The 24,504-nt window shown below is 42.0% G+C and overlaps 4 protein-coding genes across 10 annotated transcripts; 1 reads left to right on the top strand and 3 right to left on the bottom strand.

Annotated features, from left to right (window-relative positions):
- Window positions 1-1,045: 1,045 nt before the first annotated feature.
- Window positions 1,046-5,034, bottom strand: mcoln3a (mucolipin TRP cation channel 3a). The gene is made up of 12 exons (XM_068571443.1): window positions 4,699-5,034; window positions 4,411-4,578; window positions 4,162-4,315; window positions 3,795-3,876; window positions 3,587-3,683; window positions 3,385-3,484; window positions 2,786-2,898; window positions 2,172-2,321; window positions 1,949-2,050; window positions 1,719-1,841; window positions 1,411-1,617; window positions 1,046-1,270 (listed from the first exon to the last, which is right to left on the bottom strand). Exons 1-12 carry the CDS (start codon window positions 5,032-5,034, stop codon window positions 1,130-1,132), a joined length of 1,773 nt encoding a protein of 590 aa, XP_068427544.1. The 3' UTR covers window positions 1,046-1,129.
- Window positions 4,811-8,364, bottom strand: bcl10 (BCL10 immune signaling adaptor). Of its 3 annotated transcripts, none has more exons than XM_068571445.1 (3): window positions 7,901-8,364; window positions 6,821-7,109; window positions 4,811-6,697 (listed from the first exon to the last, which is right to left on the bottom strand). In XM_068571445.1, exons 1-3 carry the CDS (start codon window positions 7,949-7,951, stop codon window positions 6,309-6,311), a joined length of 729 nt encoding a protein of 242 aa, XP_068427546.1. In that variant the 5' UTR covers window positions 7,952-8,364; the 3' UTR covers window positions 4,811-6,308. The 3 variants fall into 3 exon arrangements, with proteins under 3 accessions (XP_068427546.1, XP_068427547.1, XP_068427545.1); XM_068571446.1 differs by having other exon boundaries at window positions 4,812-6,595; XM_068571444.1 differs by having other exon boundaries at window positions 4,815-6,700.
- Window positions 8,365-14,346: 5,982 nt separating this feature from the next.
- Window positions 14,347-15,961, top strand: LOC137802828 (CCN family member 1-like). The gene is made up of 5 exons (XM_068600982.1): window positions 14,347-14,388; window positions 14,526-14,739; window positions 14,870-15,196; window positions 15,320-15,522; window positions 15,659-15,961. The coding sequence occupies exons 1-5, from the start codon at window positions 14,347-14,349 to the stop codon at window positions 15,959-15,961; spliced, it is 1,089 nt and encodes a 362-aa protein (XP_068457083.1).
- Window positions 15,962-17,789: 1,828 nt separating this feature from the next.
- LOC137801835 (outer dense fiber protein 2-like) lies at window positions 17,790-24,432 on the bottom strand. Of its 5 annotated transcripts, none has more exons than XM_068599240.1 (17): window positions 24,380-24,432; window positions 23,840-24,030; window positions 23,615-23,738; window positions 23,388-23,519; window positions 23,136-23,210; window positions 22,759-22,830; window positions 22,537-22,653; window positions 22,261-22,446; window positions 22,069-22,178; window positions 21,852-21,987; window positions 21,496-21,606; window positions 20,838-20,942; window positions 20,028-20,186; window positions 19,553-19,653; window positions 19,306-19,468; window positions 18,864-18,989; window positions 17,791-18,751 (listed from the first exon to the last, which is right to left on the bottom strand). In XM_068599240.1, the coding sequence occupies exons 2-17, from the start codon at window positions 24,019-24,021 to the stop codon at window positions 18,578-18,580; spliced, it is 2,073 nt and encodes a 690-aa protein (XP_068455341.1). In that variant the 5' UTR covers window positions 24,022-24,030; window positions 24,380-24,432; the 3' UTR covers window positions 17,791-18,577. The 5 variants fall into 5 exon arrangements, with proteins under 5 accessions (XP_068455376.1, XP_068455341.1, XP_068455349.1 ...); XM_068599248.1 differs by having other exon boundaries at window positions 23,840-24,033; window positions 24,380-24,409; XM_068599257.1 differs by lacking the exon at window positions 24,380-24,432 and adding an exon at window positions 24,155-24,344.
- Between the last annotated feature and the right edge of the window lie 72 nt (window positions 24,433-24,504).

The following is a 24,504-nucleotide window of genomic DNA, read 5'->3' as shown; positions in this document are numbered from 1 at the left end:
GTCGCGATGGCTCCTCTGTGACAGGGGGGGGTGGGGGGGGGGCGTTTTTAGTAAAACTATTATGTTGAGCCAAAGACAAGTGAAGTATATTAAAGTAAAATAATATAATGTAATGAGTAAGAATAAACTTATTTACACTGCAGTTATTTGTTATGTATATGTTTCTATATATATATGTGTGTGTGTATATGTATATATGTGTATATATATATATGTATATATATATATGTATATACGTGTATATATGTATATATATATATATATAGGTCTATATATTCCTTTGTTACACACATATTTTTTATTCTTGTATATATCTGCTATCCCTATTCTTATTTATTTTATTTTTTAATTATTTTATTTTGTGTGTTTAGTTTAGTTTATTTCATTGATGTCTGTAAGTATGGGATGCTGCTACTACGGCAAAAAAAATTCTCCTTGGGGATTAATAAAGTACTTTTTATTCATTCATTCATTTGTCAAAGAATATATTGATTTGGTCTGAGCTGCAAAAAAGGCAGAAGCAATTAAAAAAAAACACAAACCATTGAGACAATTAATGTCAGCAGTTTATACAGCAATATAGTTACATACAGAAAATATGCAGAGCAAAATGCATACTACTAATGAGGATAAACAACCACAATCGACTTAATTGAGTAGTTATGTTTTATTGTATAGTATATGAAAGTTTCATTTCAAAATCACTTTATCTTCTTTTACTTCCGAATTAAGTAGTCTGTTCAAGTGCAAAAAAAGACTCACGTGCGTTAGTTATGTATGCTGTCCTCTGAGAAAATAAAAGATGAGGTGAAAACCACAGTGAAACACACAAAACTGAGGAGGGATTGGTTGTAAATGCATTATTATATTGAAATGTCTACCATCAGGTTATTGCACTGGTGAGTGGTGACCATAAAACTAACAGTCATTTTACGTCGATAGTGTTCCACAATTCAAGTGACAAAACAAGTTAAAGAAATTGTAATTGAGTAAAAACACATTCTGGCATTCTCATCACGATTCAGTATAATCAAATTATCCACAGTCGGGTGTCTTCGGGTGTTATTCATTCTTATGACATAACTCTTTGTCCACATTTGGCAAAGGTAATGGCCACTGTTTTCTCGCTTCATCTAAAGCTGCAGCACGGAGCGAGGCAGCAGGCAGCTGGTTCCTCACCAGTCTGGTATCTTCCAGACTCAGGCTGGTCCCTGCACTCGGCTATGAAGGCCTGAAGCTGGGACACCGGCAGCTTGTCTTGCTGGTGATGCTAGAAAAAAAAAAACAGTGTAAAGTATCAGGGCACTCAAAGAATAAAACAATTAAAAACTATGACCTAAAAAAACAGCTGTATACAACAAAACCACAGAATCTTTCTCAGTGCGGTGAATCCAGGTGACTCGGACTGACCTTGATGGTCTCATAGGTATCCGTTATGACTGCGATGAAGAGGCTGAGCACCATGTAGATGAAGAGGGATATGAAGGAGTAGAGGTAGAGTCTGCTGAAAAGCCACACCATGTAGCCTGCGTGTCTCATCTTCAGGAAGGTGCCGTAAATGTCGTCCCCGTTGATGAGAGAGAAGAGGCACTCTGTCACCTTGTCGAACGTTCGAAACTGAAAAAAAAAGGAGGAAGAAGCCTATATTCATCAGGACAGAGCTCAGGGATTCATGAGGACACGCTGATGACGATTGATCATGACTATGATTTCCATACTTTGTCATGGTAGGGCCCAAGCACGATCCAGCCACAGAAACAGTAGCCGAGGTAGATCATGGCCGCACAGCAGCAGAACCGGATCACATTTGGGAACGCCGCCCTGAGCGTTAGGATCAATATCTAGAGAGGATTTAAGGTTGTCAGTTCCCCAGGATATGCCTGCCTTTTCTACTTTGGCTGATGTATTATGCCTGAAAAACTCAAACTAAAACGTGGAAGGTTCTTACGTTGTATTTCTTGAAGAAACCGAGGTAACGAAGCACGCTGACCCAGACCAGCATTGTGGCTGTTCCCAGCAAGATACTGCAGACGTCGTAATTTGTCAGGTACTGCAAGAGGGAACAAATAATTAAAACTACAAATCAAATAAGTACAAGATGGGACCCCCATACTATTCATCAATTGCATTTAAAAAAAAATACAGCAAATAAAGCTCAATGAAAACCGAACCTTTGTTTGAATTCCAACTTTGAGTGCTGACCCAGCGATGGTCAAAGTGTCACTCACGATGACGAGGATGTACCAGCCGTTCACGAACTCCATGCGGTCTGACAAAGACACTATTTTATTGGAGTATGCGTGGAAGAAGATGTTGAACTCCTGCACGAGAGAAAATTCAGATATTGTGAAACAGATTCATACCTTACGTATGAAAGTTGGAAACGTTTTTGCGAATGAAAGGTTTGTACTTTGTATTTAATGAGGAGGTGCTGACTTGTAATACAGTGTAATCAGTGTTATATACTGGTCGAGGCCCTAAATAATACTGAGGTTATGGACGCCATCTTGCAACCCCCTCAAAAAGCATTTTATTAGATACATTTGCATCTCAAAAATTTAAAGAGATGTTTCAACATAAACATCTGCATACACTTCTATTTCATGTATTTATGTATTATTTGCTATTTACACTTTACAACACACACACACACACACACAGTGCTGTGCTGACTTCAATGAGTTACTTATCACTGAATGAATGACCTCATGGCCTCAGAGTTAATACATGAACCAACATTCTGCACTATGTCATGGTGATAATTCACTTGCTCCTCACAACTTACAGACTGGAGCCGGACGCCGTTGATGACAGATCGCGTGCAGAGGATGAGAGAGATGAAGCAGGCGAGGATGACCACAGTGTCAAAGGTCACGAGGAGGTAATCGTTCTTACCAGCTGGAAACCAGAGCAACAGATTTCAGGTGGCAGTAACTAACTACTAAGTACTAACTAGTGATAGCTGAGGCCCAAAAGCTGCGTTTCAGAGCGCATACCTTTTCTGCATCCGGGCTTACAAAAGTGTGTACTTTTGAATGCAGTATGCATTCATTTGTGACACACTACATCAACACAACACTGCACGTTCCAAAATTGTGACCGGGCATTTTGGTATTTTTGGCAAACTGCATTTGAAATACTACTAAATATTTTTCTCGCAGACTAACTAGGATGGTAGCGTGGGTAATGTAATTCTTTTCTTTTAATAGGTCAGAAATCTTGCTGAGGGTCATACAGGTGTCAAAGCTTACAGAGTTATATCACTGCACCCCCTGCTGGCCTTTGAAGCAATAACCATAAATAATAAACCAGGAGTATTTTTGATAAACTGGGTCATTATGTATATCAATGGTTGGGTTGAAATAGGTTTTGGGTCAAACTTACGAGCTCCTTCCACGTTCCAGTCTCTGCATTCATAAATTCTGACATCATTCTCAACATCGACCTTTATCTTTCCACTGTGTGCGCGGTTATCAAACTTGATCTGCATAAAAACAAAAATGTAATGATTGAGTGGCAGGTTGAGGAGTAAAATGTACTAAAAGCTTGGACGATGGTGCGTTCAGGCGCCGTAGCTGCCACCGACCGTTATATGGAAGTCGTAACAGTCCGGGAGCTCGTGGTGTCGCACAGTCTGCAGGTTGATTGTTTTCAGAGTAAGGTAGATGTTCACTGATAGCAGCCTGGACACACACACACACACACACACACACACACATATACATACATACATAATTAGCAGGTGGCTCCCTACCCTCCTGGCTTAAAAAAAACAGCATTTTGAGCGCCGTCACCTTTTGAAATCTAAAGAGAAGTTCACGCGTGGGGTCAAACCGCTGTCATCCAACAACTGCGGGGGATACACGGAGACACATTCTGTGAGGAGGAAACACATGGCAATAAATTCAAAAAAGGCGGTTAGGTTTCATTCGATACTTCGGACAGAGGAATTACATTTCTCTGAATGTGCTGCTTCCTCTTTTCACCGAGTCACAAGTGAATATCAGCATTGCGGTGATTTTCCACCCGCGCAATGAATCAGCTCCCATAAATACATCAAACGATATGAACACAACTCATGGTAACTATTAGCCACGAACACACAGCTACCACTCTGTGTATGTATTCATATTAGCGCACGTGCGTGCTTTTGCATTGTACCTGTATCAATATGCGGATCAATGTCAAAGGTCCCATTTCCAGGGTCGATGCTGCCGTTTCTGTAAAACTCTCGACAGATGGAGAGAGGAGCGTACTTGCCGTCGTCACTCTCGTATGCAAGATTACCGACTGTAAGGTTTGGGAGATTGATGTACTGAAGAAAACAGAAAAATAAATAGGTAAAGAAGAGTAAAACACGTTTTTATTACATGAAATCCTGGTGAGGAGTAAACTCTGAGAGGTCGGTACCCTGTTGATAATGTGGTGGATGTGATCATACACGTCTGCTTTCGTGTACAGCGCGTAGCTTCCCATCTGGTGATCCTTGTATCCTTTTAGAAACAGGTGTCTAAAGGTCATCAGGTTTCCGTCTTTGAAGGTGACCATCATTTCGTTGCTCAGGCCGAAAGAGACCAACTGAAGCATCGACCGGGGGCAGAAGAAAAAACTACAATATACATTCTGAGAAACATGTCTGCTCTCTGTGCACATCCAGGCCCAATAAAAAAAATGATAATACATAATAATTTGTCGTACCTGGATTGTGATGATTGCAATTTTTAATATTTGTAACATCAGCTTCCAGGGTTTGCGGCCGCGGGCTCTGTACTTCTCACAGGGGTTCATGAAGAAGTACTTGAGCCTCCGCCTGAAGTCCTCCACCGCCTTCGACTCCAGAGTGCGAGTGCTCCATTCACAGCGTCCGTTCACCCTCCTTACCTCCGACCTCGAGGCCAGCAGCGACTCCATCACACTCAAGGACTGACTACGACCGAGTTTTGACATCAAGTTGGCACATATTTCAGTTTTTGAAGATAAGGCTTTGACCATTCCAGTCATTCTGATGTCTATCAAACCGGTTCCCCTGCACATGCTGACTGTCTATCCTCTGCTCCCAACCTGCTTTCAAATCTTAGTATGGAGTGAAAACTAATTGTGCTAAAATAAGCTTCCACTAAGCTTTAAAAACACACAAAAAGCAGTTTTAAACAGGGTTATGTATCCACTTTTAGCTCAACCATTGCGTATTAAAGCACTGCGAACATGTAGCAAACAGTAAATGCAGACTTCATATACTTCAATTACTTAATATAAACATATCACACTATTAAATTACAAAACAGTAGACATAAATGAATGAAAGTCAAAGCCAGTTACAATATAAATATTATTCCAGAATTGACAATCTTTTTGAACAATCTTCCCCTTTGATTTCTATTTATAGGTGAATAAAAGTAGCAAACTTTAAAGAAAAAGGCAAGATATATAGAAATAATAACAATAAATGGATTACCTGTGCAACAGCGAGCCACGGAGCGACTACTTCGACACTCGGGGCTTCAGACTATCAGACAGTGCCGTCACCACACCAGCCTTCGCCACAAAGACATGTCATGTCACTCCTCTGCGTCATGTGGAGCTTTTCCAGTTTTTCCATAACAGTTACAGAATCTCTGCGCACACAGAAACTGTTTGTGGGCTTCAAGAGACTCAGATGCTATTGCCAACAGGCTGAATCAGCAAATAAACTTCACCGTTTCCTTTCAAAACCACCACACAGTCACCAAGGAAGAGAGGAAACACGAGTTGAGTTCATACAGAACACCTTTAGTATGTAATTGATGATTGTACATGACCAGGGAGTGAAGTGATAAGTGGGACATTGGTTTGTTACTTCGTCAGGTTTTGTGATTTAAGAGTATAAAAAGCTAGTAGGGAACTGAGAGATGGCATCTAATGCTTGCTCCAATTCATAGTTTGGATTTAAATCATATTTTTGCCCAATTAAACTGTATTATATTTTTGGCAACGTTATTGTTAACCTGCAAAAAACTATTTTGTATAATCAAAATAAAAGGTTTTGGAGAAAAACGGGTATATTCTTGAAAGTATGTTCTTACTTGGATCAAAACTAAGTTAATAAAGTGGCACCAGTTTGAAAAACTAAGTTTTAACCCAAATGACCAATTATCCCCGTCTTTGTCATGAAAGGCTGATCGGTTTAGTAGAAATATGTCCCATGTGCAACAGTTTCTGCCGAATCAAAGGCACGGGTAACACCAGAAAGAGCGAGTGTTTGTGTCGAGTTGATGAGGATTCTGCTGGTTTGTCGCATGAAAAGTGTCTCGTCGAAGGTGTGAACAAATTTAAAGGATGCTCCTGTGTGATGTCGGAGTGAGAGAGCGCGACCGCAGGGGCTGGAAGTTTGGGTCCCCCCCGCTGCTGGTGCACCCCGGCGCTCCGGCATCTATGTTGGAGGGGGATTCCACCATTACCTCCTCCGGCAGCGGGGGAGCCCCGGGGTCTCCGGGCCTCGGGAGGATGGAGGAGGTCGCGGAGGAGGCGAAGCCGGACGGTAAGTCTTCCCCTTTCTGTAGCGACAGCAGGTTGAGTGAGCCCGCTACGTCCGAAGAGGAGGGGCTCCGTTCTCCATCTGGGTGGAAGAGCAAGGTGGAGTGGTTGGAGAACATGGAGGGCATGTCGCTGGGAGTGATCGGAGAGCTGACGCTGCTGTCGGACGAGGACCCGGAAGCCCCTGCTGCGTGTGGGAGGAGGGGCGAAGGGCGAAGAAGGGAAAAAAGTGGAAAGTTGAATTATAAAAGCACCAAAGAACAGCAGATGTGAAACACGGGTCGCCATGCAAACTCGTCCTGTTCACCTTTGAGAGACTCCATCTTCTCGTTTTTGGCCCTCTGCACCTCATCTGTGATTTTGGTGATGATGAAGTTTTGCGAGCGCAGCTCCCTGATGGAGTCGATCAAGGCGTCCAGGCCCCGGGGGTTCTCGGCCAGCATGTCCAACAGCATGGCCGTCCTCTTGGTCTGCGTGGTCCGGCAGCCGATCTCCTCCGCGTCGTCCCGGGTCAGGATCCTGCGAGAGCGCAGGTAGTCGAGGTGGCGCTCCGCTCGGATCTTCTCGCAGAGGTAGTGCCGCATTCTGGTCAGCACCTGGAAATACACAGCAGCAGCAGCAGCAGCAGCCATGTCGGAGAGGAAAGAAAGGGGAACAAAAGTGAGCCGTCAGGGCCCGTGTATAGGAGGGGAAACTCTTCCCGAGAGGGGTCTGTTTTTTTGTTGTTGTCACTCAAACGAAGACAGTGGGACATACTCACAGAAGTCTGCGGCTGAATCTGAATAAAGTTTTTTTTTTTTTTAAAGTGCTTCACTCACAAAGAATGTGTCTTGGTGCATTAAGAGGAAATAGTATTAAGTTATGAACAACAATATAGAATAGAAAAAAATATGAGAAAAGGGCACCAGAAGCATACTATGACAATGCACAATATGACAGCAGACGTGTAGATAGAGACACGCGCAGAGACACGGGACACAAGTTGAAGGATGAGCGTCGGTGTCAGGTGGTTTAAAATCTGTACTTTTTGTTTTTACGCTTCCGGGTAATGCTTTCTGATCAGGCACACCGAGCAAACCCCGACTGTATCTACAAAATAAGTGCACTCAATCCCCATGCTGCGAGTTGAACATTGTTTCTTTTCTTTGGGTCAAACCCTACAAAGGGTTGTGTGTTGATGCGGGCACACACACACACACACACACACACACACACACACAAGGTGCGGTGGGGGGTATTTCCTCCTTTTAACAGGCCTTTAACGCCACACAAGGGAGGGCAATACAGAGTCCACGACGCATTAAATCTGTCTTTATTATCCGGTCATCTTCCCTTATCAGACTCGGGGAGTGATTTGGTAGCGAGATTTGGAAACGACAGTACTCACGTCTTTCTTAATCTCTGCCATTTCCTCCTCAGTGAGTTGAGGAACATCCATCCCTCTCACTCGGAAAGTGAAAATCCAGACGCGCCGAGGTAACAAATGACGACTTGAGATAAGTCAATAAGTTAGTGATAGTGGCGTTAACCACATCGACACATTAATCGGCGTCAACAAGTGTGGCTCTTCATTGTGTGTCGTTAAAACAAAGGTGGCGTATCCACGGTCCATTCAACTTTTCTGTTTCCAAAAAAAGAAGAAAAAAAAATCCCCGGACTTCCTGATTTCGTCGAGGTTTACGTCGACACGAGAAGAAGAGAAGCGCAGACACCGAAGTCCTCGGGTTCACGCCGAGAGGCGAGCAAACAGTTAAATAGTCTGAAATTAAAATAAAAACAAAAACGTATCTTACAACAGCAGACTTAGCTGCAGTTGTCTAACTTTCTTCGTTAGTAGTTTTCAAGTGCTATTTAATGTTTCTGATACAGGTGAGATGCTATTTCGACTCAGTCCACTAGATGGCGCTGCTGGACCTCTCTCTCTCTCTCTCTCTCTCTCTCTCTCTCTCTCTCTCTCTCTCTCTCTCTCTCTCTCTCTCTCTCTCTCTCTCTCTCTCTCTCACAGACACACACATTACTGAAGTACAATTTGAGCTACTTTTACTCACTGCACTGTCCACAAATACACACCATAAGGTATTGTGATCCATTTAAAATATGATGCAATGAAATGATTAAACTGCCCCATTGTTTCCTACATGAAATAGTTGTCATATGTATTTAATTAAAGCTTCGTTGTTCACACGGTTTGAGCTGTATGCTTTAAAACAATTTATCATGACACAGAACAAGGTAAACCCACAGAACAAAAATAGTGAAAAGGACTGTACAAGGTGACGAAATAAACGACAAAGCCGTGTATAAACTAGTTAAAATCAGCTCTACATCAGCGAAACGCTACTGTATGTATGAAGGACAGTATGTATCAGCATAAATAGTAGTAATGCTCCCAGTAGATTTCTTCTTCATTGTGTACTTTCACCTTTTGATTCTTTAAGTATTGTTTTAATGCCAAACTTTTGCTTGTGTAGTAGCATGTCTACAGGATCTAAATGCTTCTTCCAACACTGGAAATGGCTTTCAAAACCAAAGCATGCATCTGCATGTATCAATGTATTTTGTTTTAAATGTGTTATTTGATAAATATATAGTTTGCAAGTTGTTCATAACACAGAGATCACCGTTGAAAATGTGCACTGACCGACATAAAAGTAGGACTTATTGCACTGCATTCACCTTTAGCCAGGTGTAGCCAATAAGCTGGCATTTGAGTGTAATGGTGAAATGGTATCAGAAATACTCATGTCTTTTGCTTGAAGGCCATACATACATACAGGCCCACCAACACGGGTGTTTTCATTTATTTTGCCTTATTAGACCTCTACTCGATACCGCATGGGCGGTATCGAAAGCGGGACAATTTGCACTTTCATTGTTGTTGTTGTTAGTGCTGTGCATTCAGGTTGGTGACCTTGTGTAATTCCCAGCATGCAGTTGTTCCACCCACCTTTAACCTGAGCAGAGGTCTAATCAGCCTGAATAAGTGAAAACACCTGTGTGAGCCTGCAGAGGCCGAGTCCTGCAGTACACTACGAGTCCTGCCATTTAAAATCTTACCTAAACGAGAGTACTTATATGTTCAGCATGTTCTACTATTATATACGGTGTAAATATTTAATTATAATTACTGATGCAAATGGAAAGCATTTTTAAATTGCTGCTATACTTTATTTGGGTTAATTGTTCAAGAACACTGCATCTAACGCATAACACATAACTAACGACAGATACCTTGATTGTGTACTTATTACTTTTCACCATATTCTTATTGTCACCTTTATTACAGTTCTGCATATTTGAATGTGATTTTAAAGTCCACTCAGAAATCGCACATCATCAATTTGTCTTGTAAACTATTGCTCGTCTACAAGTACAGTTGAAAGCTCGAGGCATAAGATGGCATTAAATATTCAAAGAATATTGTTATCCATATTGTCGGAAGTGTAAAAAAAAAGGGGCTCGGCAGTGAAAGTGTGAATCACAGCACAGAGAACAAAGTGTCCTCAGAGTGGCACAGTGAACTGCTGAGCATGAGAATAACCAAAATAACAACCCAGTAAACATGAAATAAATTGCGAAAATGGCAAAACAAGATTTTGACTTCCCTGTAATCATGATGTGCCACAAACCGTTTGAGGACGGGTGCTCCCCGAGGACATTGTTGTCAGGCTTGTTTTGTCATGTCCTGCAATGAAAACACGTACTGTGTAACTGGAAAACACCAAGCAATGAGAACTGTGAATCAGACCACGACCTTCTGTTGCTTACTCAAAGGTTTTTTTTCTGTGTAATGATAATGATTTGAAATTGAGAGGAAAATACACGCTCCGATAACGACGTGGCTGCTGTTGCATCCCAGCAATTTCTGGAGGAGCAGACAGATGCCCTTTAAAGGTCAGGTGTTAAAAGGTCAAAACAGTGTTTGTTAAATGGTGACAAAGCATCCATAGAAACTAACAGAACATACGTTCCATGGTGAGTCACATCGTTCCTGTTACACTGCAGAGAGCAGTAGGCTGGAAATGATGTTGTGTCATCTGTGAAAGATTCAGGCTCAGATGAGACACAAAGAGACACAGAGAAAAGGGGCAGCCATTGAGGAAAAGGATGTATTGAACTCGAGTTGATATCATCACAACCCTTGCAGACATTCCAGTCTATTGTACAGAGTGCGACCCGTTGCACAATAGCTAAAGTAAGTTTGTCTCACCATTATGGTTTCACACAACGAGTAGATATGAGAAGGTAGTTCTCCTCCCATATCTTGTCTTTTTTTTCCTTTTTCTTGCAAATCACTTTTTTTTTTACACTCTTCTTCTTTAGTTTACCCTTTCATGAAATATCTGCCCACTCACCTTTTCCCAAATGTCATCTTCATGGACGTAAAACTATGGAGTGATTGCGTTTCATTGAGCTGCTGCGTGGTATCGAGTATCAAAGTATCCAGGATTAGGGTTGCCGAACAATTTTACAGTTGCTATTGATGACCACATGAGCTTGGCAGCAAGATCAAAGAAAACTCTCCAATTATGGATTTAATACTTCATACCGTAAAAGGTGAAAATCTCAAGAGTGACAGAGGAACAGTTTTGAGATTTTGGGAAATATTCCGCTTCATGTCAAAAGGTTAGATGAGAGTGATTAGCCGGCAGCATTTGTAAAAACTGGAGGCGGGGAAACAGGGACTTCGGTTTTGTTTCAGTCGAATGAATAACAATACAGGTTTAAAAAGAAGTTGCTTGATTTAACCGGCAGCAGGACTCATATTAGAATAAGGTGCCCATTTAAGTAGTAGTAATAGTAATAGTAATAGTATTAGTAATTTAAAATGTTGTCTGAAAGTAGTACAAAGTATATATGTTGCTGTAGCAGACACAATGCATTTGAATGACGTTCAGGTGCGACACAGCTAACCGGCTAGCTTCCTCCATGCGGCAGCTTGTTATTGACTTTTTCCCAGCTGACCATTTCTAACTTCCGACCCCCAAGCATTCCAGACACACAACGCCAAACATAAATCAAAAAAACGTAACTGACCGTGACAATCTGATGCCTTTTTGGAAACACACAACTGAACTCCCGCCAGTGTGGACTCCACATTTTTTGGGGCAGAGAAAAATAACTGTCAGATATTGTTTAATGTAACCAGCCACATAATCCCATTGGTGACATATTTTGACATCAGTTTACATGCAGAAGACATATTACTGTGATTGTATGTACTTTGTAAGTACACTGAGGGTTGACGTTTAGTTGATGGTTGACCATTCATAGTGTTGTAGACAACTGCTTCATAGTTGTTGGGAACATGATGTATAACATGAATGATGGTTCTGTTCTGCGTCCCCTGTAAGCTGAGACATTAGATTACTCTGACATGTCAAAACACCCATCAGTGATATATATATATATATATATATATATATATATATATATATATATATATATATATATATATATATATATATATATATATATATATATATATATATATATATATGTGAAGCTAAGGTTATTTTTTATTTTGTAAAGTAGTGTTTGTTGCCTCTGAACTTTCGAGTATGCTCATACATCGCCACATTTGAATAAAATATGCACTTCATCTCAGTGCTTTTTGTCTTAAAAAGAAGGTTGACTGGTCTGTAGCAGGAGAGTTAGCTTTCTGTGAGGCTGCAGGATGTATTGGGTGTTTATCCCTTTTCAAATAAGTTACTGTTGTTGGACTTTTCAGAGGTAAAGGTTATTGATGCCACTAAATCAACTTAGAGCATTTTTAAAAATACAATCTTTAACTTTATCCATGTAGCACTAAATTAAGACATTTTATGTATTTTTGAAGGAATATTTATAGTAAATACAAAAGAGTATAGTTGTTTTCAGTATCCAGACCTCCTGTGCTGCAAATCCATCACTCTGGCCTCAAGACTCATCTCTTGTGCCCTTTGCTATGGCCTGATGAGTTCCCTGTAACAACTTTTGTTCTGCTCATTTTCTGTAATTAGTGTAGCATTAAAGCATGTGGAATAAGTAAGCTAGCTATTTAGCATGTTGTTCAATATAATACAATTAAAAGGTCATTTATTGGATTCTGTGAGCTCATTCTAATCTAACATAAACATGAGTTTTAGTTTCAGGTGACTAAACACTAATGAAAATATATTAAATACATCATTTAGATCCCCTGAAATGCAACACATTGGCCCTTAAATACAATGCTTTATACAATTCAATACCCATTTTTGATTTCAACCTGAATGTGTTACAGATTGACATTAACTTTATCCAAAATGGCAGTTTAACACGCAACTGTAATCCTTTCAAACTTCCCCAGCTGCCTTTTATGTTTTACATACGTCCAATGTCCTCTCTTACCTAACATGGTTCTGCAAATTCTATATTTTATTGCAGCTTTGGAGGGAAAAGTTTCCAGTCCAGTCAGCGATATCCAGACATCTGTGGAGGCATGGAGCTCACGCTTGTCCGCTCTTCATCTGCCTGAACTGGCGCTAATTCAAACTGTCCCTTGTAACCTCGGTTAGATAAGAGGGGAGGCAGTGCCAGTCCGCCTCTCGTTCTCACAGGTTATAATGAAAGGAAGGGCATTTTCCCCTGATAACTCTTATTGTTCTTTGATGTGTATCGCAGAGGATGTTTTTTTTTATTCTGGCAGCTATTTCAAAGAAACCTTCAATGTTCATCCTGAGTGGAATGTTGCTTCGGGGCATTTCTTAAGTTGTCTTCTTCCTTTCTTCTTTCTTTCGGTGTGTTTCTCATTCAGGGACGAAACAAAGGAGTCCCGCAGTTCAAACGTTCCACGAGGCTCTTGTCTTTTTAAAAACATTCAAGCCGAATGAACACTAATCCATCCACGCCCTCATAGGTGACTGACACTACAGCGCTGCTATAGGACTGAATACAAAGGCCGCTCCCAGACATGGCGCAGCAGTCTAAACACCACTACGACCGCAATATAAATTCAGTTGCTCATAGAAATATGTAGCTTTTCTTCAATATTTATGTCAGAACTTGTGGTGCCACGATGTTTAATCCCGGTTGGACTGCTCCCACGAGCAATAGGTGGATATTTCAGCTACCATCCTTTTTTTGGGGAGGGAGGCGGGGGGGCGGAGGGGGTTCTTTACAAGCTATATCACATAAGTGCAGATTTTTTTATATATGTTGTATTCAACCATTTAATTGAGATAACCCAGAGATGTGATCAAGAAGGCGGCATAACACATTGTTACAACTATAAATACAAAGGATACCAATTAAACAGAATAAGGCAATGTTCATAAGCCCCAAGATCACATGTAATACGCCCTTAGTAAGCGCCATATTCACATGTATGCATACATTTAGCAGCAAACATTGTACCGCATTGCTTTAATAGAATACAATCCTGTTTCAAGTCCAGAACGTCATTAAGCCACTTGTCTTTTAAATCTTTTCATTACTCATAAATAACAATTCCAAGAGCTTCATGTCAGAAGAGCTACTTCATGATTACAGAACAGATATAAAAGAGATAATTACAGGGTCACTTCGGAGAGAAACCCCTCAATAATGGACGCTCGTCTGGGTGGTTCTTGTCTCAGTGAGTGAGGAGCGGAGTGGAGGCGTTCTCCTTATGGGAGGACTCGTGGTTGAAGCATTCCTCTCATAGTTTCAGGACACCTCTTTAGCCCGCACTTACGTCAGGTCTCAGAGTGTATAAAAGGAGACGGGGACTCCAAAGGAGGGAGAACAAGCACAGAGTTAACTCACTGCTGTATGATAGAGATGATTTTTTCCTCCATTTCTACTTTGGAACGATAACTTCAACTTCTGAAGATGTGGAAAGTCTTTTGTGTTGCGATCCTCTGTGTTCCGCTGGTGAGGGAATGATCACTGTTCATCCATCAGCTGCTTCTCCAGATGTTATAAAGAGGACCATTTTTTTTTCTTCTTCTTCTTCTTCTTCTTCTTCCGGAAGCAAACGTTTCAATGAGAAATATCTGTTTTCATCCCAGGTGTCAGCCTCGTGCCCGAAGGACTGCCGCTGTCCCCCTGACACCCCGAGGTGCGCAGCTGGAGTCAGTCTCATGCTGGACGGCTGCGGATGCTGCAAAGTTTGCACACGGCAGCTCTTTGACGACTGCAGCGAGGCACAGCCATGTGATCACACGAAGGGACTGGAGTGCAACTTTGGAGGGGGCTATAGCTCTGCTAAGGGCATCTGTCGAGGTGAATTGTTGTCTTCCCTTCTCTTGTTTTTTGATTGTTACTTTTAAAAAAAAATATATATATATATTGACTCACTTTGTCTGTTTACTACATTTGAAATCCCTCTACTTTCTCTGTTTCTCTAAAACAGCCAAATCAGATGGAAGGACCTGCGAGTACAGCAACAGCATTTACCAGAACGGGGAAATCTTCCGTCCAAACTGCAAACACCAGTGCACTTGCATGGACGGCGCCGTGGGCTGCGTCTCCCTCTGCCCACGCCAGCTCGCGCTGTCCACACGGGGCTGTGCCGAGCCCGAGCGGGTCAAGGTGAGAGGACGCTGCTGCGAACAACTCATCTGCCCCGAGGCGGCAAAGATGGAGAGCTCTGCGGGGAAGAAACACAGAAAAGGCCACGACCTTGCCAAGAGGAATGAGTTGGCTCCTGCGTGGAGAGGAGAATCAAAGTCTTTACCGGGTAAGGAGCTCTGTACAGTGAACATTGTTCTGGGAACATCGCTAATGTATCTCAGAAAGGAGCCCACGTACACGGACACGCACGTGAGATTACACTTCTCTTACCTCTTTAATCGTTGCGCAGCTTTCAGGAGTCACCCGACGGGCCGCGTGTTGGTCAGAGGAGCAACGTGTGCGTCTCAAACCACAGCTTGGTCACCGTGCTCCAAATCCTGCGGCACTGGGGTGTCCACCAGGGCGACCAGCAGCAGCACCCAGTGCAAACTGGTGAAAGAGACTCGGATCTGCGAGGTCCGCCCGTGCAAAATGGCCGTGACCAAATTGAAGGTATATTCCATATTTATTTGATGTCCCAAATCTATTTTGAATGATTATTTCATGTTGTAGCGTCTAAACCTGTGGTTTTAGCGCGGTCCTAAACATATTTCGACATGCGTTTGGTGTTTTTTTTTACGTCCAACAGAAAGGTCAGCAATGTAAGCACATAGAAGAGGCCAGCCGTCCGGTTAAACTGTCCTACGCAGGCTGCCGTAGCCTGAAAACGTTCCGGCCGAGGTACTGCGGGTCCTGCTCAGATGGCCGATGCTGCAGGCCTCACCGAACCCAGACCGTACCGGTCCACTTCCGGTGCAAACACGGGGAGATCTTCAGAAGGATGGTGATGGCGATTCAGTCGTGCAAATGTAACTTTAACTGCTCCGGCAGCAACGAAAAGACACCGGCTCGCCACAGACTTTCTAATGACGTCCACAGGCGGAAAACTTAAAGCTTTGGACAGAAGACCTCTTAAGTGTTGGCTTGAAAAGAATGCACTTTGTGGTTGCATACATCTGCAGGAGGAATTTCTTGAATGTATCGTTGAGGATTTTTGCTTCATAATATTGGAGCCTTGTAGTTTTGCTTCTTTTTGAAGCTATTTTTTTTTTTTTACATCGTGAAGATTCTTATTTTTCGAGTTAAATATATAGTCTATTTCATTTCACCTCCCTTGACGAGACATGCCAAGATGGAAATGACGTACAAACTACGGCAGCTGCTAAATCCTTCCACACATCCGTCACCGTTATTTCCGTTGATTTACTGTCCATCATTTTATTTTGAAGAATTAATACTTCACTCAGTGTATCGTTGTATCCAATGGTGGGATATTGTCTAATGATGTTGGATCAAATTTGAAATCTTTCCTAAATAAACACATAAAACAGTGCAATTTTTTTTTTCCAGATAACTTCTTCTTCTGGGGCTTACCATGATTTCCAAAAAAAAAAAAGGAAGCTCTCGGAGGGTCTGGCGAAACAGCTTTCAGTAGGAAATGAGCTCCACTGTTTCAACTGCGTCTGGCTGACCCACTTCTGAGACAACCTCCATGCCACTGAATAGTTGAGGGAACGAGTGTAACGTAAACCTCAGAGTGCTTTCCCTGCTGCTGGACAGCTGCTGAGCACGAGCTGCAGAATTTGGTTTGATGAAAAAGTTAAAGGGTTCGCAGAGAATAATCTAAACGTTGCACAGAGAAATGTCCCACGCAGCACAAAGGACAAGTCTGACTTTTTTTTTAATTGCTCTTAATATATTGAATGCAACACAGTGAGTATATGTAATGTCACGCCTCTCCCTGCTGTTTTTTCTTCTTCTCAAAAGTGTGTTGAATTGTACATTAGTGTTATGTTACTCAATCTAATCTGAAGTGTGACTTTGTGTCAATGCAGATATTCAGTTTACTCCATACATAAGTTAAGCCACCGTATGTGACCTTCAGAAAGTCATCCATTATGAAGCATCTGTTTGTTGAAAAAACATTGGTCCAGCAGTCCAGAATTTGTAAAAAAAAAAAAAACAACATATATATATATTGAAATAAAACAACAAATCCAGCTACTTTGAGTCAAACAAGCACATGAGCGCAGGGTGTGTCCATCATGAGCTGCGATACCAAACAAATTGCCAGAAGTCACACGTCAGCTCATTTCCCAGCAAATGGCATAGAAAAGAAAATTCCCAAAGCGTGATCAATAGAATTACGTAAACGGGCAAGACCAAGAGGGCGCGAACAAGAGCGAAGGAAAAACAGGAGTACTGACGCATGCAGCCATGAAATAGTTCCATCCCCTGACGGAGAACACAACAATAGAGCTTTGTATGCGAGAACGTTAGAGAAAAAACTGCTTACTCGGGGGAATACGACCACTGCAAGAACAAGTCTGGGAGTTTATGTTCATAGATACAGTAAGAAGACCACGAGCAACAAGAGAAGAACAGCACGATGATGAGGTTCAGTAAAACACAATCATAAGCTAGGTTTTTAGGTAAATCATGCTTATACGTGTCATATTAAAGAAAACTGCCATTACAAATGCATGAAAGCAAACCAGCAGCAGAGTTTAAAGTCTGTCTGGAAAGTGTCTGGGTGTTTCATTGTATCTCAGTAATTATGTCTGCAGCCCTAAAGGCATGAGCTTCACAACTGACAGTTTAACACATTATATTCTGCATCATTCATCTCAGTCCAGCTGAGAATCGGAGCATTAACACAGTCGAGGAATCATGAGGATTTGAATGGGAGCAAAGTCGGAGCATATTTTATGTCGGAAAACGTGGTTTATTCTCCCGCCGGTTAACTTGGCGGGGACATATGCACTCACACAACATTACAACTTTTCATGCGCTTGCTTTAATAATGAGGTGAAAAACAAGTTTGATCTGGAGACGGTTGCCAAAAGACAGACAGGCTTACAATTGCAATAGACATTGGACTTTGTGTAATGAAAGGAGCCGTTTTTCAGCATTATTGAAGGTAAGACTGATGCATTGTGCCTATTGGGAATTAAGACACTTAATAGATACACAAAAACAAAACAGTTCCACCTAGTGGATCATTATTTTTCTCCAGCTGGAAACACCTTTTCTTTTTTATAATTTCAGTCCAATAAATATCCAAAAGAAAGTGAAGAAATGTCTGTTACAGTTACTCAGGACCCAAAGTGACATAAACGACCAAGAAGCCAAAACACAAAGGTATTCAATTTAGTAGTGAAAGAAAATCCTAACATTTGTGTGGCCGGGGGAAGCTGAATTTATGCAACCGGCTCCTTAGGACACACCAAGAGACACACACACCAAGACACACACAAGAGTTCACAGTACAACAACTGCACACAGGTGAGAATATCATTAAATGTATTTTGGGACACGAGCTAAAAAACAGATATCGAAACCTCCCACAAAACCAGCAGATTTCCACTGATATCTGGGGGGAAGCGTCCCAAATTGTCAGCTTTTACCTCAATTCTCATTTTTAAAAACACACTGTATAAATATTAAACACACAAAATAAAATAAATAAATACAAAAACGCTAAAATACAAACAGATGAAATCCTTGATCATTTGAGAAAATACGACGATCCGTAACTGGATGTTTGCAGCTCCTCATCAAACATGGTCTTGTAGGAGTTTTTCAGGAAGTCGACGTAGTTCTGAATGCTTTGCTTGTGGCTCTCTGATTGGTCCAGACTGAGCTGCAGGTCCTTCAGACGCACCTCAAACTGTTTCTCTCCCTGCAGATGAAGAAACACTCGGTCAGTGAATTCCCCCAGATCTTTGCTGGACATCCACCCATCTCCACGAGAGCCGTTGGCTTTGTGTGCTCGGGCGGAGCGCGGTACTCACGGTCAGCTTGCTCCGGTGGAGGAGTCGCAGCTCGTTATCCCTTCTGCTCTTCTCGGCTTCTAGCTTCAGGATTTTCGTCTGAAGGGCCTCGTCTCTGGAAGCAGCCTTGTCTTTTACTTTGTTGACCTGGAACATATAGGAAAATACAATATGTTAGCACTATTCCTGGGTGTCAGATGTGGATCTGCAAACCACCTATAGTATCAAATATATGTTCATAACAGCGCAAGTAGACGTTTCAGGAACTGTCTCAATCCGTGGCTGAACGTAGACGTTTCAAAAATTCCACTAAAGCGTTGAAAACTGTGTGAGGTAGAATGAGGTAAAACACATGTAAGAAAAACAAGAGATAGTGTAAGAGGAAAAACACATCGTCATGCTTCTTCCTGACCTTCCTGCTGTCTTTCCTCACGTGTCACTAGACTGGGTCGGAGCTGTATACCTGCTGCTTCACGTCTGATAAAGCCGCTTCCAGCTGCCTGCTGAGGGCCTGGCACTCTGACGAGCGTTGGTCCAGCTGTCGGTTACTGTAGCTCAGACCTTCCTCCTGACTCGCCAGCCTCCGTACCAGCTCCAGGTTCTCCTGCTGCAGCGTGTCCATACTCCTACAAACACGTGAAACCATTCAGATTCCGAAGGAGACGCACACATTTAACATCGAGAACAACAGACACGAGAGGATGTCTTACTCTTGGAGAGAGGACACTTTCTCTTTGAGTTGTAAATTGGCGTCACGAATGGACTCTCGCATCTCCACAGACGATCTCAGCAAGTTCGCCTGACTCTCCATCTGTATGTGCAGAATGTAAAGTGACTGGAGCCGAGAGGCATCAAATAAGTGCAATCTTGCAAACACTCACTGTGCAATTTTCTAGACACCAGTTCATCATTGCTGATAGAACATGTGGGCGTTTTAAAAGGACTCTCACAGCACCACAACACTCACATACGGGTCCGTGGGAACGGATGCAACCTGATTGTTTGCATTGTAATCGGAGGATTTTTGTTTTCTATTTTTAAATCACAAATATCAAACTCACAGCAGGACCAGAAAACCAGACGCGTCGACAGAAACACAGGGTTGCACTACCGCCTAGTGGTCAGATGTATGGGAACGACAGCGTTTTACATTTCTGACCCCGCGACATGCTCACAGTTGCACACCTTAACCTGCAGTTGCCTAACGGACTCTGACTGTTCTGAGCACTTCCTCTCCGAGCGTCGCAGGTTGTCCTGGCACTCGAAGAGACTCTGCTCAGCCGCACTCAGTAACTCGGGGTAAGGCTTCAGCTCGTCCACGCGGCCCTGCAGCTCCCGCCTCACCTAGGGGGCTCCAGAGGAGGGCAGACAACATATTAGCCCCAAGAGTCAGCACACCTCCCGAAGAGATGCTCACAGATGTGCGCGCTTTAAGTGTGCAGAACGTGCCACAATTCATCTCGAGACTAAGCTCACTAGTTGGTTTTTGCTGCTTAGAATTACTGCAAGAAGCTTGGTAGTTAGAAGGTCCAGAGGCAACAAATGTTACTCAGCAAAGAGACATTAACAGTTAAATTAACACTTTAATCACTTTAATTACGTTAACTGGTGCAATATAAATATCTTTTTTATATACTTTTTATCTTGTCTGTATATTTAATATTGCTATTGCATTCTTCTGTACTGCTTTTTGTTACTGTTTTACTGTTTAGTTATACAACTTGCTGCTGTAATCCTGCAATTTCCCCACAGCAGGACTAATGAAGGATTATCTTATCTTAACAGTGCAGCAGAGCTGAAGAAGCTAGAACCAGGACAACAGTAGTGTGAGAGGATGTGTTATTGAAATAAACAAAGGAAAGAAAGAAATGAGTCGTCTTCAATTTCACAGATATTGTTAAATGAACATACATATTTGTTAGTAGTTACGCACATTAAGAGTTTCCATATTTCATGAAATATAAGACTAAATGGACACGGCGAGAAGGAGGTTACCTTCTCCACATCTGTATCTTTTCCATCTCGTGTCTTCTCTGTCTCTTTTAGGAGATGTGCATATTTTATCCTCAAATCCTGGAACTCAGCTTGAAGCTCTGCCACCTCGAAGAAAAAAGAGAACACAAAAGATCAACCGCTGTGTTTTTCCCTCCAGCGCTAAACGATAAACTGTTATTATTGATGAATCATACATACAACTATTTCAACAGACCACATTCAGTTACTCTATATAATCAGTATGATCATCCTCTTTTGTGGGATGCATTTTTCAAAGTTCAAAGCATGAATAATTTTTGTCATGAAAAGAAAAGATCAAACAGTTGTCTGGAAATGTTTTAATAGTCTTAAAACTTGTTGGTATCACTTTGTGTTTCCGGGCCAAATGTCTGTTTTTATAATCAATTCATGAAACAGAAACATATACATATTAGAAAGAATTTTTGAGCAGAACAGATGGTTCAGAAATATTTGGTGTCTGCGCGCGCGTGTGTGTGTTCATTTGTGTAAAATGTATTCTTTGACAATAGAGTGAATTATCTTTATTCAAGAGCAAAACTCTGCTGATTTTCCAGGTTGTAATTTTGAAGTAAATCAAAGACAAAAGTTCTTAAAACTATAAAAGCTAAACTTTACAATCAATGACGCTGATTCCAACCTGGTGCTGGCTCTGATCCACTTGATGTTTCCTCGCCTCAGACACAACCGTTACTTCTGTGAGCGCAGACTCACAATCAGCCAGTTGCTGCTCCAGCTGAGCAACAGAAGCCTGCAATTAAATGAACATCAAAATGATCTTAGAAATTGAAAAAAAGAAACCGAGAGAGAGAATGTTTTCAACTTTCATAGGAATTTGACACACTTGACAAATGCAACATATTGATTTGTGTATCTGTCAGCTGCTTGTCAGTTACTAAATAGCTCTATGAACAATTAAGGACAACATGTCTATGCATGAAGTGTTTTACTTTTACGGAAAGGATTCTCACGCGCAGGCTGTCCGTCAACGTGTACCTTGAGCGTTGCATTATTGACGTCGAGCTCTCCCTTTTCGTCGACGAGTTTTTCAACGCGTTGCATCACGATTTCGTTCACTGCGGTGAGCTCATCCTTCTCCTTCTGCAGCCTCGCCTCCATGTCGGCAATTTGACTTCATTGGAAATACACGTTTCAACGTCCCGTTCAAAATCGGTTGATGCGTGTACCGATTCCGGATATAAAAGTGACGTACCTTTTCAGCTGATCGATGTGAACGACCAGTTTGTCTTTCTCCTCCATCTCCCGCTCTTTCTCTTGTCTCCAGGAGTCTCTTTCTGAACGGGCCTTGGCCAGCTGAGCATCCTGATGGCATCGGAGAAAATAAAGTCAGAAAACGATCCTGTAAGATGCAACGGTGCACACGGAAGAACCCTTTTTAGAATACCTTTTCCTTCAATTGCACGTAGCATTTCTCAATAGCGGCTTCAAATCTCTCAGCTCTCTGTTTCTGAGCTCGAGTGGCTTTTTTAAGAGATTCTTTGTCGTGTGCCGCCTTCTCAGTCGAAGAGGTAATGGATCCTTTCAGATCATCAATCTCCATCTTCTGCTCGGTCAGGGTTCTCTCCGCAGACTGGGGACGAGGACAAAACTATAAGATATGCTAAAATATTGCTCAGTTTTCTTTAAAGCAATTTGCCAAGAGAGAAGTAAACGTTAGTACCCGTAGCTGCACAGTCAGACGGTTGTTTTCGGATTCTTTGTTGCGCAGCTGACCCTGCAGGTGAGCGCGAGCCGCCTCCACAGACTTGGTCATGTGAAGTGCACTCTTTATGTTGTCCTATGAATTTCATTACAGACAAATTCCTTAAAATGCATTTTGCATCCTTCGCAGCTTTACAGTCTGCGTTGTAAGCATTTATATGGAAAGTCCTGCTGTGTTTACCTGCTCTTCTCTCCGCAGATCCATCAGCTCCTCAACTTTCCTTTCTGTCAGGCGCAAGTCTCTTTTTAATTGCTTCAAGAGAAAAAGTACAGAAATCAGTGCATGATTATTTTAGAGGTCTTATGTAATAAAATTGCTTTTATTCTAAGAGGGTAGCTGTTCTCATACAGTATATGTATTTATATCTTTCCGTTGTCACGTTTATCTTAGACCAAATGGAGCTATGTTGTTGGACAACCCAGCCTTGGCATTAATTTGACCAGCTTTTAACTGTTCCAATTCAACCAGGTTGCTACAAGTTAAGCAGCCATTTTGATCCCTTACACATAAATTAGGTTATTTTCCTTGATTCACTGCATAAAAGTAAAGAAACACACCTCATTTTCACTCTCAGCCTGTGAGATCTTCTTCAATAAAATGTCTGTTTGGTGGTTGGATTCAATTCGATTAGCCTGAAAGGAAAGACATGAGTTATCAAATGGAAAAATATACAAAAACATTTTCAAGAAGCATTTAAGTCAGTGTTCTGTGTGCTGGTATCAACTGTAAGTAATTACAGCACTACTATACTACAGACCCATGACTAACTAATCCTGAGCATTAAATAAGGTGGAAGTATCGTAACCAACCTCTGCATCTTGGAGCTGTTTCAGTTTCTGTCGAACCGACTTATTTATTCGTCTAAAATCCTCCAACTTCTCCAGCAAAAGTCCTCTTTGCCTTGTAATTCTGTGCTTATCGACAACACACCGTCTTGAATCCTTAATTGCAAGACAGAAATAAGTGAGCATAATGGAGGGCCCATGCTTGAAACCCAACATGCTTGAACTTGTACACAAAATTGCCAGTAACATACAGCAAATTCATCCTCCATGGCGTCTTTAAAGGACACCAGTTGTATAGCAGCAGAGTTGGCGTCTGCCTCTGCATCCATCAGTGTTTTCAGGAAAGGGCTTTTTCCATCGGGAAAGTTTCCATGACTAAATTAAAACCAGGAAGAAAATGTGTTACGCTGTGGCTACTGGTGAATGGGATGGTTTGGCCCCACATGTGAGTTTTCAAATGCATTACAGGACCTCACCCATTCATGGTAGTCTCTGGGGTTCTTGTGTGCAGGCTGCTGCATGCTCTGCTCCTTCTCCTCAGCTCACGAGAGCTAACTAGATCCCCACAGCTCAGAGGGACATCCTCCCCGATGGAGCTGAAGCCAAGGGGGGAGCTGAAGCCAAGGGGGGGACTGTAGACTTCATCCTCTGGAGACATACTACATCACTACTGACAGAAAAAACACAGTGGAAGTCCATGTTGACACACAGAGGAGGGCAGGACGTAAGGTCACACCAACGTGACTTTATAAAGTAGCTTGGCTGTAGCTAAACTGCACAGTCTAACTTACACATGATTAAGAAGGACAGAGAGACTAGGTTGTCAAGCAAACCAACTAAGCCTCCTCCATAGCAACAGACAGTCCAGGTTAAGTGCCTGTTAAACACTGCAAATATTATGTGAATTCTGCAAAACAAATGCCCTGACGTCTGCATGCATACACGTCATGCTATTACAACTAAAATAAGACATTTCCTTTCAAAACAAAAACACTGAATTTGTTGGTATTACTTACGCTTCCGCCTTGTGTCCGTTGAGAACTACGCTACTCCAAACTGAAGAGCCCCGCCCCCCGTCTCTTACATGCTCGAACCCGATTGGTTAGCACTGACGCATAGTAAAGACGCTAACGTATTTGTT

This window comes from Clinocottus analis, unplaced genomic scaffold, assembly GCF_023055335.1.
Source record: "Clinocottus analis isolate CAN_PGR_092001 unplaced genomic scaffold, fCliAna1.0.p SCAF_11, whole genome shotgun sequence".
Classification (NCBI taxonomy): Eukaryota; Metazoa; Chordata; class Actinopteri; order Perciformes; family Cottidae; genus Clinocottus; species Clinocottus analis.
The sequence above is the reverse complement of the archived record's forward strand: the minus strand, read 5'-3'. Positions and strand labels throughout refer to the sequence as shown.